Genomic DNA, 12,731 nt, shown 5'->3' with positions numbered 1-12,731 from the left:
GCTGCAGAGGCCACATTGCTGATGTATATTTAAGGAGGAGGTTGATAGAGCTTTTAAAAGGGGGAGTGCATGAAATCAAGATTAGACTCAATTGTGTGAAACGAAAGAGCACATTCTTCCTGCAAGATAACTAAGGCCTGCTCAGGCTTGGGTTTCCGGCAGCCAAGATATCTCTGAAGTCAGGCGATTCTGTGCATGCTGGTCCCAGAAGTGTACCTGTAATCATTCGTTATAATCGCTCCAATTCAACTAAATATATTGTTAGCTAATGGATGTCCGACATTGGGAGGTCGGCCTGATGACTGGGTGAATGGATATCCTTTAAGATGATGAACTGATCTTCGAGTTCATCCACACTCATCTCCTCAACCAATATCAGGTTAGGTCTCTGAATTCTGGTAAGTTAACCACAGCATTATTTTTCACAAGACAGACACAAAGTGGTGTTGTAATTCAACGGGCCAGGCAGCGCGGGTGGTTATGCGGTAGAGTTGCTAGTTTACTGCGCCAGAGACCTGGGTTTGATACTGACTACAGATGTTGTCTGTACAGAGTTTGTACGTTCTTCCCATGACCTGCATGGGTTTTCTCCGGGATCTCCAGTTTCCTCCTAATTCCAAAGACATACAGGTTTGTAGGTTAATTGGTTTGGTAAAATTGCAAATTGTCCCTAGCGTGTGTAGGATAGTATTAGTGTACGGGGATCACTGGTCGGCATGGACTCAGTGGGCAGAAGGGCCAGTTTCCGTGCTGTATCTCTAAACTAAACTAAACCATTATGCCCTGGAGTGCATTTGGGGATGGAAGTATATCACTCACAGAAGCATTATATACGAAACTTCAGCTCAACTTATCAGGTAGGTTGCAATTTCTAGCTCAAGATCTATTCAACATTAAAAACCGAGTTAGATGTGCTGTTTTTTTTCCACTATCTATAAGGTATCTTACTAACATTTCCTGAAAGCGAGCGTTATCAGATGAAAATATTGGGTCACCCATAATGTGGTTACACGATCTTACATCAACAGATTAGTACAACCTTTCAGACAGTCAAGTCAAGTCAAGTCAATTTTATTTGTATAGCACATTTAAAAACAACCCACGTTGACCAAAGTGCTGTACATCTGATTAGGAAAAAAAAAAAAAAGAAACAACATACAGTGCACAGCAACCTAATCTTTTTACAGGAGACAGACTAGTGACTGACATCTACTATAAACCCACTGACTCGCACAGCTATCTGGACTACACTTCTTCCCACCCGGTCCCCTGCAAAAAGTCTATCCCCTACTCCGTCTACGCCGCATCTGCGCCCGGGATGAGGTGTTTCACACTAGGGCATCAGAGATGTCCTCATTTTTCAGGAAACAGGGCTTCCCCTCTTCCATTATAGATGAGGCTCTCACTAGGGTCTCTTCTACATCCCACAGCTCCGCTCTTGCTCCCCCTCCCCCCATTCATAACAAGGACAGAAACCCCCTCGTTCTCATCTTCCACCCCACCAGCCAGAGTATCCAACAAATCATCCGCCAACATTTCCATCACCTACAACGGAACCCCACCAGTGGCCATATCTTCCCATCCCCTCCCCTTTCTGCATTCCGCAGAGACCATTCCCTCCGTAACTCCCTGGTCCACTCGTCCCTTCCTACCCAAACCACCCCATCCCCGGGCACTTTCCCCTGCAACAGCAGGAGATGCAACACCTGTCCCTTTAACTCCCTCCTCAACTCCATCCAAGGACCCAAACAGTCTTTCCAGGTGAGACAGAGGTTCACCTGCACCTCCTCCAACCTCATCTATTGCATCCGCTGCTCCAGATGTTAACTTCTGTACATCGGTGAAACCAAACGCAGGCTCGGCGATCGCTTCGCTCAACACCTGCGCTCAATCTGCATTAACCAATCTGATCTCCCGGTGGCTGAGCACTTCAACTCCCCCTCCCATTCCCAATCTGACCTTTCTGTCATGGGCCTCCTCCAGTGCCATAGTGAGTCCCACCGGAAATTGGAGGAACAGCACCTCATATTTCGCCTGGGCAGCTTGCAGCCCAGTGGTATGAATATTGACTTCTCCAACTTTAGATAGTTCCTCTGTCCCTCTCTTCCCCTCCCCCTTCCCAGCTCTCCCAGTCTTCCTGTCTCCACTTATATCTTTCCTTTGTCCCGCCCCCCTGACATCAGTCTGAAGAAGGGTCTCGACCCGAAACGTCACCCATTCCTTCTCTCCTGAGATGTTGCCTGACCTGCTGAGTTACTCCAGCATTTTGTGAATAAATATTCTTTTTAAAAGATCATTTTTAGAATATCAGCTGTGCAAGAAAGTTTTTTAACTCATGCTGATAATAATGCAAGACTGAAGCAGCAGTTACATTTTGATACAACACTGAAATGCGAGAAAGTCTATTCCACAAAATGGTCATGCCACAAAACAGTTTACAGATGTGCAGCACTTTGGTCAACGTGGGTTGTTTTTAAATGTGCTATACAAATAAAATTGACTTGACTTGACTTTTGGCTTTTACGTACCAGAGAAATATTGAAAACTATGAAATTTGTCTTGCCACTGAATAAGTATTTTCAATACTTCTCTGGTACATAAAAAGAACAAATAAACTATTTTGTGGAGTAGCAAAGCAAATTATGAAGTAAATTATGAAGTAATCAGGCCCCTTGGCTTCCCCTCATGTTTATCGTGACTTCCTGCCATTGACCCAATAAGTGCAAAATCTTCCTTTGAATCATTACAATGTGATCTGGTGCTGCAACTCTGGGTTTTTCAAATATGAATGTTGGGAAAATTAGAGAAACAAGTGTTAAAGGCATGAAGTTGAGAGTGAATGTCAAAAAGTCGTTCTAAACACTGGGTCTGAAATAACAGTGGCAGCAACGTAACTCTACATTGGAATAGTGCAGCCTGAAGGATGACCTCAGCAGTAAGTCCTAATGTGGCTGATGAAAGAGGTTCCATGCTGCCGGCTTCCATAGTGTAGTTCCACACATTCGCTTGTTCCCCAATCCTATCTGCCTCATACCATTCTGGCAGCAGCTGGTTGCTATTGAGAAGTAAAGTATGGGCCTCGTTAGCAACACCAACATCCTGTAAATAAATTAACAAAATTAAAAACAAGAGAACTATTTACACCTTTCTGAACAAGTGAGGGATTTAGCAAAGGACATCTGGATGACAACCATCATCAATCCTCAGTTATTTCCTTGTAACTAACTTTTCTACTACCCATTCACCACTGCAACTTCACACATTTCAACGCTTCCCAGTTGCATGATCCCAATCTCATTCTTACACTACCTGTTGCTCCACTGCGATTTCTCCTCAAGGTATGTCCACTTTGAAGATGTTCTCCTCCTCTCTTCGACGAGTTTAGCAACATGCTCTCTCGCTGCTCCCCCTCTGTGATTTCTCCTGCTCTCTTCCTGTCTCCACCTTTATCCTTCCTTTGTCCCGCCCCCCCCTGACATCAGTCTGAAGAAGGGTCTCGACCCGAAACGTCACCCATGCCTTCTCTCCTGAGATGCTGCCTGACCTGCTGAGTTACTCCAGCATTTTGTGAATAAATACCTTCGATTTGTACCAGCATCTGCAGTTATTTTCTTACACTACATATGATCTTACTGGGACTGTAGTTATATACTTTTCAATTTAAAAGTAACTGGTATAGAAAATTCAGTGCAACAAAAACCACAGAAGTTAAACCAGGGCAAAACATACAGAGGGAATGGCAAGGCTCTGCGGAGAATTGTAGAATGGTGAGACCTAGGGGTACAAATACAAGTACTCTGAAAGTGGTGATACAAGTAGACAGGGTGGTGAAGGCAGCATATTGTCCACTATTCTTCATCGGTCAATATAATGAGTATAAGAATTGGCATGTCATGTTACAGCTGTGAAAGACATTGGTAAGACCACATTCAGTATTGTGTGTAGTTCCAGTTTTGATACAAAAGACAGATGTGATTAAGCATGAGAGGGTGCAGAAAAGATTAATGAGGATGTTACCTAGACTAGAGGACTTTAGTTTTAAGGAGAGACTGGATAAGTTCAGACTGTATTCCCAAGAGCAAAGCAGGCTGATAGGTAAGCTGATAGAAGCTTATAAAATCATGAGAGACATAGGTACAATGAGACCAGCACAAGTAGGCACCTTAGTCAGCATGGATGGGTTTACCGAATGGCTTGTTTTCCGTGCTGTATAACTATGACTCTACATAATTTTGTTTTACATGAAAGCTACATGGCAAGCACATATTGAAATCCTGAACCATCCAGGCAATCAACAGTGACATACTACTATATAACATAATGGACTCAGTTTTTTTTTAGTGTTCAAAAAGAAATAGCAATGTTTAAGATTCCAAAGTAATCAGCTATCTGATACCATGGTTGGATGAGTTGTAGAGTTTCAAGATGAACAAACTAATTTGGGAAATGTTAATGCAAAATAGTACAAATTAACGACAGATCCAGCCAAACAGATCTTGCACTCCCTCAATAGCAAGAATTTACACCATACAATGACAGGGTTTCCCTTGAAATTCCGCGGTATAAACATCTTCAGGTCCCTTGAGATCTGCCATGGATCAGATATTCCACTAGACTACCCAAAAAAATAGGTAGACCCCTACACCAATTTAGATGCCGAAGCTTGCAGCTGTCTGGTTCTTCTCGACTTTTCAAATAAATATCAAGATTGTCTAATATTTTCTCCTTGCATTGAGGGGTGCAGGTGAAGCAAATTTTCAGCAGTTTCATGCCACCCAAGATTGAGCCATTCGCGAGTTGACTATCTACTGCCTCCGGTATTATTACAGTAACAGCAAAATGCATTATAAACAGATGCATTACTACTAAATATCACGCCTTTGTCAGCATCCCGTGAAAAATCCCACACCCTCGGCGACCTTGAAAAGGCAAGAAATACATGCGTACACTTTCAAATCCGTACCAGTCTACAAAACACACCATTGTATCTTGGATATACTATCCATTTATTGTGACTGCATCACACCAAACAACCTGTATCAATGGAAGAACAGACCTCATATTCCACTTGGGTAGCATACACCCCTATATCGTGAACATTGAACTCTCCAATTTTAGGTAAATCCCCCCTCCCCCCCAGCCTGATCACCCAGTTCCTCTCCTCCTTTCCCATTATCCATCTGCCCACCACCCACCCTTCCATAATCTGGAATTCCATTGTTCTTCCTCTCCATCTCCATTCCCATCTACCCACCATGCCTCCCTCTGATTCTACATTTCACTCCCTACCTTATTTTCTTGATTCTACTATTTGTTTTCTCCACATCATTTCTGGCCTTGGATACTATCTCAAACCTTCTCTCCCCACCTAACTCATCTGCCAATCAATCCCTCCTTACCTGGATCCACTTATCACTTGCCTGCCTTCACCCCACCCCTTTCAACCAGCCTTCTCTTCACTACAACGTCAGCCTTAAGGATCTTGACCCAAAACACTGTCCATTTCCCTCAATGGATGCTTCCTGACACGCTGGGTTCCTCCAGCACATCGTTTCTTTTTACCTTAATCAATAGCTTTGTGGGAAAATCTTCACTATCACAGATTTTTGAAGTAGAAGTCAATCAGAAAAATCACTTAAATATTCTGCTTGGTAAGATCATAGATTTATTAAATTATATGATAAAATACAACTTTTGGATAAAGCAATGGTAAATTATCTTATTTTGGAGTACGATTTGTACCAAGTCCTCAAGAATTTAACAACAGACATTACATAAGCAAAGCTGAATTACTGTAACATTTCCCATTATCATTTAATAGTAGGCATTCACTCTGGTCAAATTCCTTAATATTTTGGAGAAAAGTTAATCTTGTATTGATACAGCTACAAAATAGTGCCAGCTAGATCCACCAAGAGACTACGATCAAGAGTGTGAACTCTCTCAATTCCCTTCCTTATAAGCCAGCGGTCAATTTGGCGAAGACTGCAAATAGGTACAATTCTTGCTGTATGATATTTTAGGCTGGATTATCAGGCAGTATTTGAAGTCAACTTCATGGCTTTCATCCTAATTTTTAACAGTTTGGATATACTATGGTAGTTCATGACATGATCATAAATATATTACACTTGTACCAACCATCATCTGGTGAGTAGAAACAGAAAATTGGATCTTAAAACAAACCAATAAAACAAATGTTGCGATCTTATTTAAAATTAATGCGCCAGTTTAAAATAATTCAGACAATGGATTTTGTTTGGCCATTCTAAAATAGTTTATTCCTGTACAAAGGTGGATGGACAAGCCTGCATACCCTTCACTTTCTTCTCTCCAATAAGCAGTAAGCAATAAAGTCTTGCTCACAATGTATGCCTAATGCTTCTTTCCAAATACGGTCAAAGTAAATTACCTAGGCACACAGTTTCCGTATTTATAAACTGCCAGGGGTGTTAATGACCTTACACCACTGCCATTACCTTTTGTCAACCCGATAAACAAAATTCTGATACAACTGCATGATAATAGCCTTGCAGTTCCTCGGTTATCATGTGTAAATTTAGTTCATGAGTATTAATGGTTTATTGAACAATGTTTGAACCCCAATTCAATCTAAAGGCCGTTTTCATTCAATAATATAACAGACACTTTCAAGGAAATGTCACAAAGTCAAGAAACCAGGATAGGTTCATGTGTTCGAGGAGAAGAATTAGGCCATTCAGCCCATCAAGTCTACTCCACCATTGAATCATGGTTGATCTATCTTCCCCTCTCAACCCCATTCTCATGCCATCACCCCATAACCACTGACACCCTTACTAATCAATGACACCTTTACTAATCAAAAGGATGTACTGTAAAAGGTATCATGCTCCACAAGTCAATGATATGAAATTAGTTGCTTTGTTCCCAATACCACTGCAGATAAGTTATTGAGTCCCCAGAAGCCTACTCGTCCTAAATCCAGCTCTGGACTGTACAAATGATGCCGGTCTTTATTGTTCATCACTATACAAAATATTGTCACTTACGTATTTAGATAAGGTGACAATGCTGATGTATAACAATTTACAAAGGCAGCCCCTTCAATGTTACTTCATCATCAAATCTCCCTCTGCAACAATATTCAGCAGAAGCACAGCAATAGTTCACCAACACCTCCTCAGGGCAATTAAGAATGAACAATAAATGCTGGCCTCCCTGCTTCTGAAAGTTTAAAAAATATATAATGGCGATATTCACTCGAGAATTTGTATTTTTTGCAGATTAAAAGTTCATGTCATATCCACGTGACTGCATAATTTGTTTTATAGATTTCATCAAGAAATCTAGTAAACTGCTTAAATGTTTCACAAATGGTGTTAATTATATAATTATGAATTTACAGTTCCAAATCATTGTTTTTACCTCCCATTATTGTATCCAGCCATAAATACTTGTGAACAAGCATTTGCAGCTTTCCATTTCCATAGACATCAATGCCAAGTACATTATTTGGAACTGGTTAACACACACTGGCTCTTATGCAAAATCTGTTACCTAATCAGCTTTTCTGATCTTGGTTGCATGTGATTACCTTGGCCATTTCATTATTCATCAGTGCAATATGAAATTCAATACTGCTAGCAAACTTGGCTGGAAAGTAATATTCCAAAAACAAGGTTAGATTAATATTTGAAATTCTCTTCTGATGTTTCCTCATCATGGAGGTGAAATACGTTCATACTAAATGTGCGCCCATGTCAAAGTGAGGCAAATTTTAAAAGAAATCACATTCTTTCAGCCACAATTTTATATATTTTCTATTTTTTTTAATACTGTATTCCGAACATATGAAATATTCTGAAGTGAGTAGCCCATCAAAATCAACGTTACCAGATCTCTAGTGAATTGTGCATTCTTTGCCACAGTACTTGCAATACATAAGATAATATACAGACATTAACTAGCACATGCACGTTTTAATGAAATTATAGTAGCAAAATCAAACTGGATTAAATAGATTTCTGAATAATCGTAGGAAGTTCACCAACTGGAGGTGGGTTGTACTTTTCCAAACGCATCAACCGCCGTAGAATATCTTGGTTCTGCACTGGCCAGTTGTAGACATGTGTATTTTGAAGCCATGAAGGAACATGTTTCTGAACAAAGAAAATAAATTATTACATCAGCAAATACCAAAGATAGGGTTTGCGATCTGTTAATCAAATTCCTAATTGTTCTCTATTTAGCTAATGTCCTTAATTTAACTTTTGTACTTCATCCCTTCTCTGCGGCCTTGAGTTCAAATGGAATATACACAGACTTGCCCACGAGTTTAACATAGCTTGTTCAATTCCATTTATATTTTAAGTCGGAATAACAACTTGTCATAAATGATTACAGAATCGGCCTCTGCCGCTTTATAGTCAATTCTGTTCTTCCCGATTGCACTGTAAACTATCAGTGTGCCCACTAATATTCTGCCCATCTAACAGCTCCTTCATTCACTACCTAAACCTGCACATTAGTTTATCAATGCTGCACGTTAGCTCTACCCTGTCTGTAATGGATTGGAAAAAAAATCCAAATATCTGTCAGTTTCATATTTTCTTTATAATTTTCTTCCAAAAAGCTAATCTATTGAACTACATAATTTAAAATTCTGATGTTTTAACATTCTAAACCAGCGGTAGTGGACATCAACCCGTCACCTGGCCACGCCAACCCCTTCAACTCCAACCCAATGTCGCTGCCAGCACAACGGGCCGTTTAGGCCAAGCTAAGGCTCTATCATATTTATTTTAATTTTTTACTTGAACGGTACAAAATGGTGCCTAAAATGTAGCTTATCTTGTGTACTGACTCAGTGTGGTCCACTGTCCTACATTCTTACATTTAGCATATTGTGCCTAATGTATAATAAGATTGTCACTAAACTGTATGTAAAGAGAAATTCACTGTACTTGGGTACACATGACAATAGAGTACCGTTGAACCATATCAGAGTTTAGTTCAAACATTTTTAACTTTTAAAGTTTCCCCATTGATTGCACCACTTCAAAGTAGCCTGTCCTTTTGTAATCTTAAATCATCGCACGTCTCAAAATTCTGCCCATTTCTGCCTCTGCACCCAAATTTCCTTTTGCTTGCTTACCATGGAGGCGCCTGGAAAAATAATAGGAACAAATCTGAAATTCTTGCTTCCATTCTGAATAAATTCGTTTTGGAGCTGCAATAAAATATAATGATCAGACCAGTGAATAGTGAAGAACATTTCAGAAAGGAAGTTCACACTGCATTTAGCGCTAAAAGGCAATGTAGAAAATAAAAAATATGGGTTGTCTGAAATTATGATGCAAATTTTGAAAAATGAGGGGGAACCTCATTGAAACATACAGAATAGTGAAGGTTTGGATGGAGTGGATTTGGAGAGGATGTTTCCATAGGTGGGAGAGTCTATGACTAGAGGTCATAGCCTCAGAATTAAAGGACGTTCTTTTAGGAAGATGAGGAGAAATTTATTTAGTCAGAGGGTGGTGAATCTGTGGAATTCTTTGCCACAGAAGGCTGTGGAGGCCAAGGATATTTTTAAAGCAGAGATAGATAGATTCTTGATTAGGTCTCAGAGGTTATGGGGAGAAGGCGGGAGAATGGGGTTAGGAGGGAGAGATAGATAAGCCATGATTGAATGGCGTAGACTTGATGGGCCAAATGGCCTAATTCTACTCCTATCACTTCTGCCCTTATAACCTTAAAAGCTAGAATTAGTAACTTAACAGTGATATATTTAACTACCTTCAAAAATTTAACTATTGTAAAAATTCAATCAACCACAAAGCCAGCTCTATCAAAAACATACTTTCATCCAAGCCATGATTGAATTTGTTCTCTTCCCAAGACACGCAAAAGAAACAAGGATACAGTGGTGGGGCGGTGTTTAATTTTATAGGCTCACATAACAAAGCCAAAATTCAAATCCTCCCATGACAGATATGGAATTTCAATTTAAATTAACAATCTGGAACTTAAAAACTATAAATTAAGAACTATCATTATAAACCCATCTGCTTCACCGGGTGTTTCAGTGAAGAAAATCTGCTGTTCTTTACCAACTGGCCTACTTGCAAACTCCAGACTCACAAACATAGTCCACTCCTAAAAGTGCTCTTAAATGGCAAGCAAACCAGTTATAATAAATTATGTTATTTCCAATGATGCCCAGATCCCCCAAAATGAATTTAAAATGAGAAAAATCATTGAAAATTGTATTCATTCAAATCCAAGGAGAAAACTACATTAGTCTGCTGACAAAGGGACTATTCCACAGTTATATGTATTTCACACAGCATTAACTAATCCTAGCTGACCCATGGCAAGTCATCATAATTGGCATTAAAGGAGTGAGATAGCAAGAGGGACAGAAGTATTTTGTGTAGTTATTAATACTCATCACCTGCTTTTCATTCAACTGTAAATGATGGTCAAGGGCATAATATCCTGTCTTGCAAAAAAGTTATTATTATATTCACTAGTTATTAGAACTTGGTTAAAATTGTGTTTTAATTTAGGCACCAAACTTCAAAACAGACCTATTTAACCTCTCCCTACTCTATTCCATCTGCTTAAGAAGGCCACTATCATCCCAGTGCTAAAGAAAAGCAAAGTAACATACATTAATGACGATTGTCCAGAGGCTATGTCCAGCTCCTTTTTATTGACTATTGTGCCACCTTCAACACCATAGTCCTAACCAAACTCCTAGGCCTAGGAGTCAGCACCCACCTCTGCAACTTCTTGACTTCCTGACTCAAAGACCACAATCAGGCGACATCACCGTAATAGGCTGCATCTCAAACAATGACGAGACAGAGTACAGGAAAGAGATAGAAAGCTTAGTAACACTGTCTCAATAAAACAAGCTCCCTCTTAATGCCACCAAGATGAAGAAGGTAGTCATTGACTTTGGGAAATGGGAAAGTGTGCACACATCAGTCAGCATCAATGACGCTAGGATGGAGATTGTCAAGAGCTTCTTGGGTGTAAATATCACCAAATATTTTATCCTAGCTCTACCACATCGATGCTTCAGCCAAGAACATACATGAACAATTACTCACTCAGGGGACTAAGAAAATTCAGCATGTCTGCACCAACTCTAAACAATTTCTATAGATGCATTGGAGAAAGCATCCTATTGGGTTGCACAAAATTGAAGTGAGTTGTGCATGCAGCCACACAACCAACACATCACACAAACTAATCTCCCCCTCAGGAGCTCTCTCTCTACACTTCAACGCTGCCTTTGGAAAGCAGCCAACATAATGGAGGACCACTAACACCTGGTCTTCCTGCTTCTCCCCTCGCCCATTGGGCAGAAGATACAAAAGCTTGAAAGCACGTCCCACCAGATCCAGAAACAGCTTCTTCTACACTGCTCTCAGGCTACAGAAAAGACCTGTCATAAACTGATCTCATAATTCTTCCTTGTTTCAGGCCATGTATCTTTTTATCTGCACTTTCTTTGCAGCTGCAACACTATATTCTGTACTCTGATTATTTTCTCTTTGCACTACCTGTCGAACTTGTCCATTGCGTCAGTGTACACATGTTTGGCATTATTTGGTTGGATAGCAGGCAAATAAAGCTTTTCACAGAATCTCGGTGCACATGGCAATAATAAACCAATACTATACCAATACAACCAGCTAGATTTTATCAGCATTAATTAGGGAAACCAACAGATATGGATAAAAGGCACGTAAATTGAACTGGAGTACAGATTAGCTATTATTTTATTGAAAGACAGAACATCCTCAAGAGATTGAGTGATGCATTTCTGCGTCTTTATTTTCCCAAACTAAACTAGAGGTCAAATATAAATGTGACAAAAAGAATCAGTCAGAAGTGACAGGAAACAAGAACATCTAAAAAAGCAGAAGGCCAAAATAAGCATGGATTTGAGCAGTTCACGAACGAATAGATAAATTGCTGATAACCTTGTTTATCTACCGATAATTAAATCTAAAACAGAAGGAAATTATAATCATGTATTTTGCAACAGAACTCAAGCAGGTGTTTAAAAACATCAACACCAGTAGGGACCAAAGAAGATATGTGTACATAAAGGTGTGCAGTTCTGGTCACCTGCAACACAGGTGTGGTACCTGGAGTGGTGGTGGAAGCAGATATGAAAATAGCATTTAAGACAGGCACATGAATATGCTGGAGAATGGAGGAGCATGGATCACTTACACAGCAGAAGGAATTAGATTAATTTGGCATCATGTTTGGACAGACATTGTGGCCAAGAGGCCTTTGCTTATAGGTATGGTTCCTTGTTGTAAGTTCTAAAGTGCACAAAAGCAGATTTGTTACCACACATGGATGGAGTTCTAAGGTGGGTAGACGATAAAGATTAGAAATATAGAAAATAGGTGCAGGAGTAGGCCATTCGTCCTTCGAGTCAGCACCGCCATTCAATATGATCATGGCTGATCATCCAGAATCAGTACCCCGTTCCTGCTTTTCCCCATATCCATTGATTCCGTTAGCCTTAAGAGTTATATCTCACTCTCTCTTGAATACATCATTCAAGGTGTGTTTGAACAAAATATGTTGGCAAGAGACATTGGTAGCTGACAATTTTAAGGAGAGATAGTTGCTAGGAAAGTGCGATAAAGTTGCTGAGGAAATTAATTTAGTGGAAAATTTAATGATCCAAAAATAATAAAGAAATCTGATAAATCTGT

At 39.8% G+C, this 12,731-nt stretch overlaps 1 protein-coding gene across 1 annotated transcript in view; it reads right to left on the bottom strand.

Moving 5' to 3' along the window:
* Window positions 1-5,723: 5,723 nt before the first annotated feature.
* Window positions 5,724-12,731, bottom strand: part of traf3ip2l (TRAF3 interacting protein 2-like) — a 31,890-nt gene continuing 24,882 nt past the window's right edge. The window contains exons 8-9 of the mRNA XM_078408747.1: window positions 9,137-9,211; window positions 5,724-8,141 (exon numbers count right to left, since the gene is read on the bottom strand). Of these exons, the coding sequence (XP_078264873.1) occupies window positions 7,995-8,141; window positions 9,137-9,211 (222 nt within the window). The 3' untranslated portion in view covers window positions 5,724-7,994. The remainder of the gene's footprint in view (window positions 8,142-9,136; window positions 9,212-12,731) is intronic.

This window comes from Rhinoraja longicauda, chromosome 12, assembly GCF_053455715.1.
Source record: "Rhinoraja longicauda isolate Sanriku21f chromosome 12, sRhiLon1.1, whole genome shotgun sequence".
Lineage (NCBI taxonomy): Eukaryota > Metazoa > Chordata > Chondrichthyes > Rajiformes > Arhynchobatidae > Rhinoraja > Rhinoraja longicauda.
The sequence above is the reverse complement of the archived record's forward strand: the minus strand, read 5'-3'. Positions and strand labels throughout refer to the sequence as shown.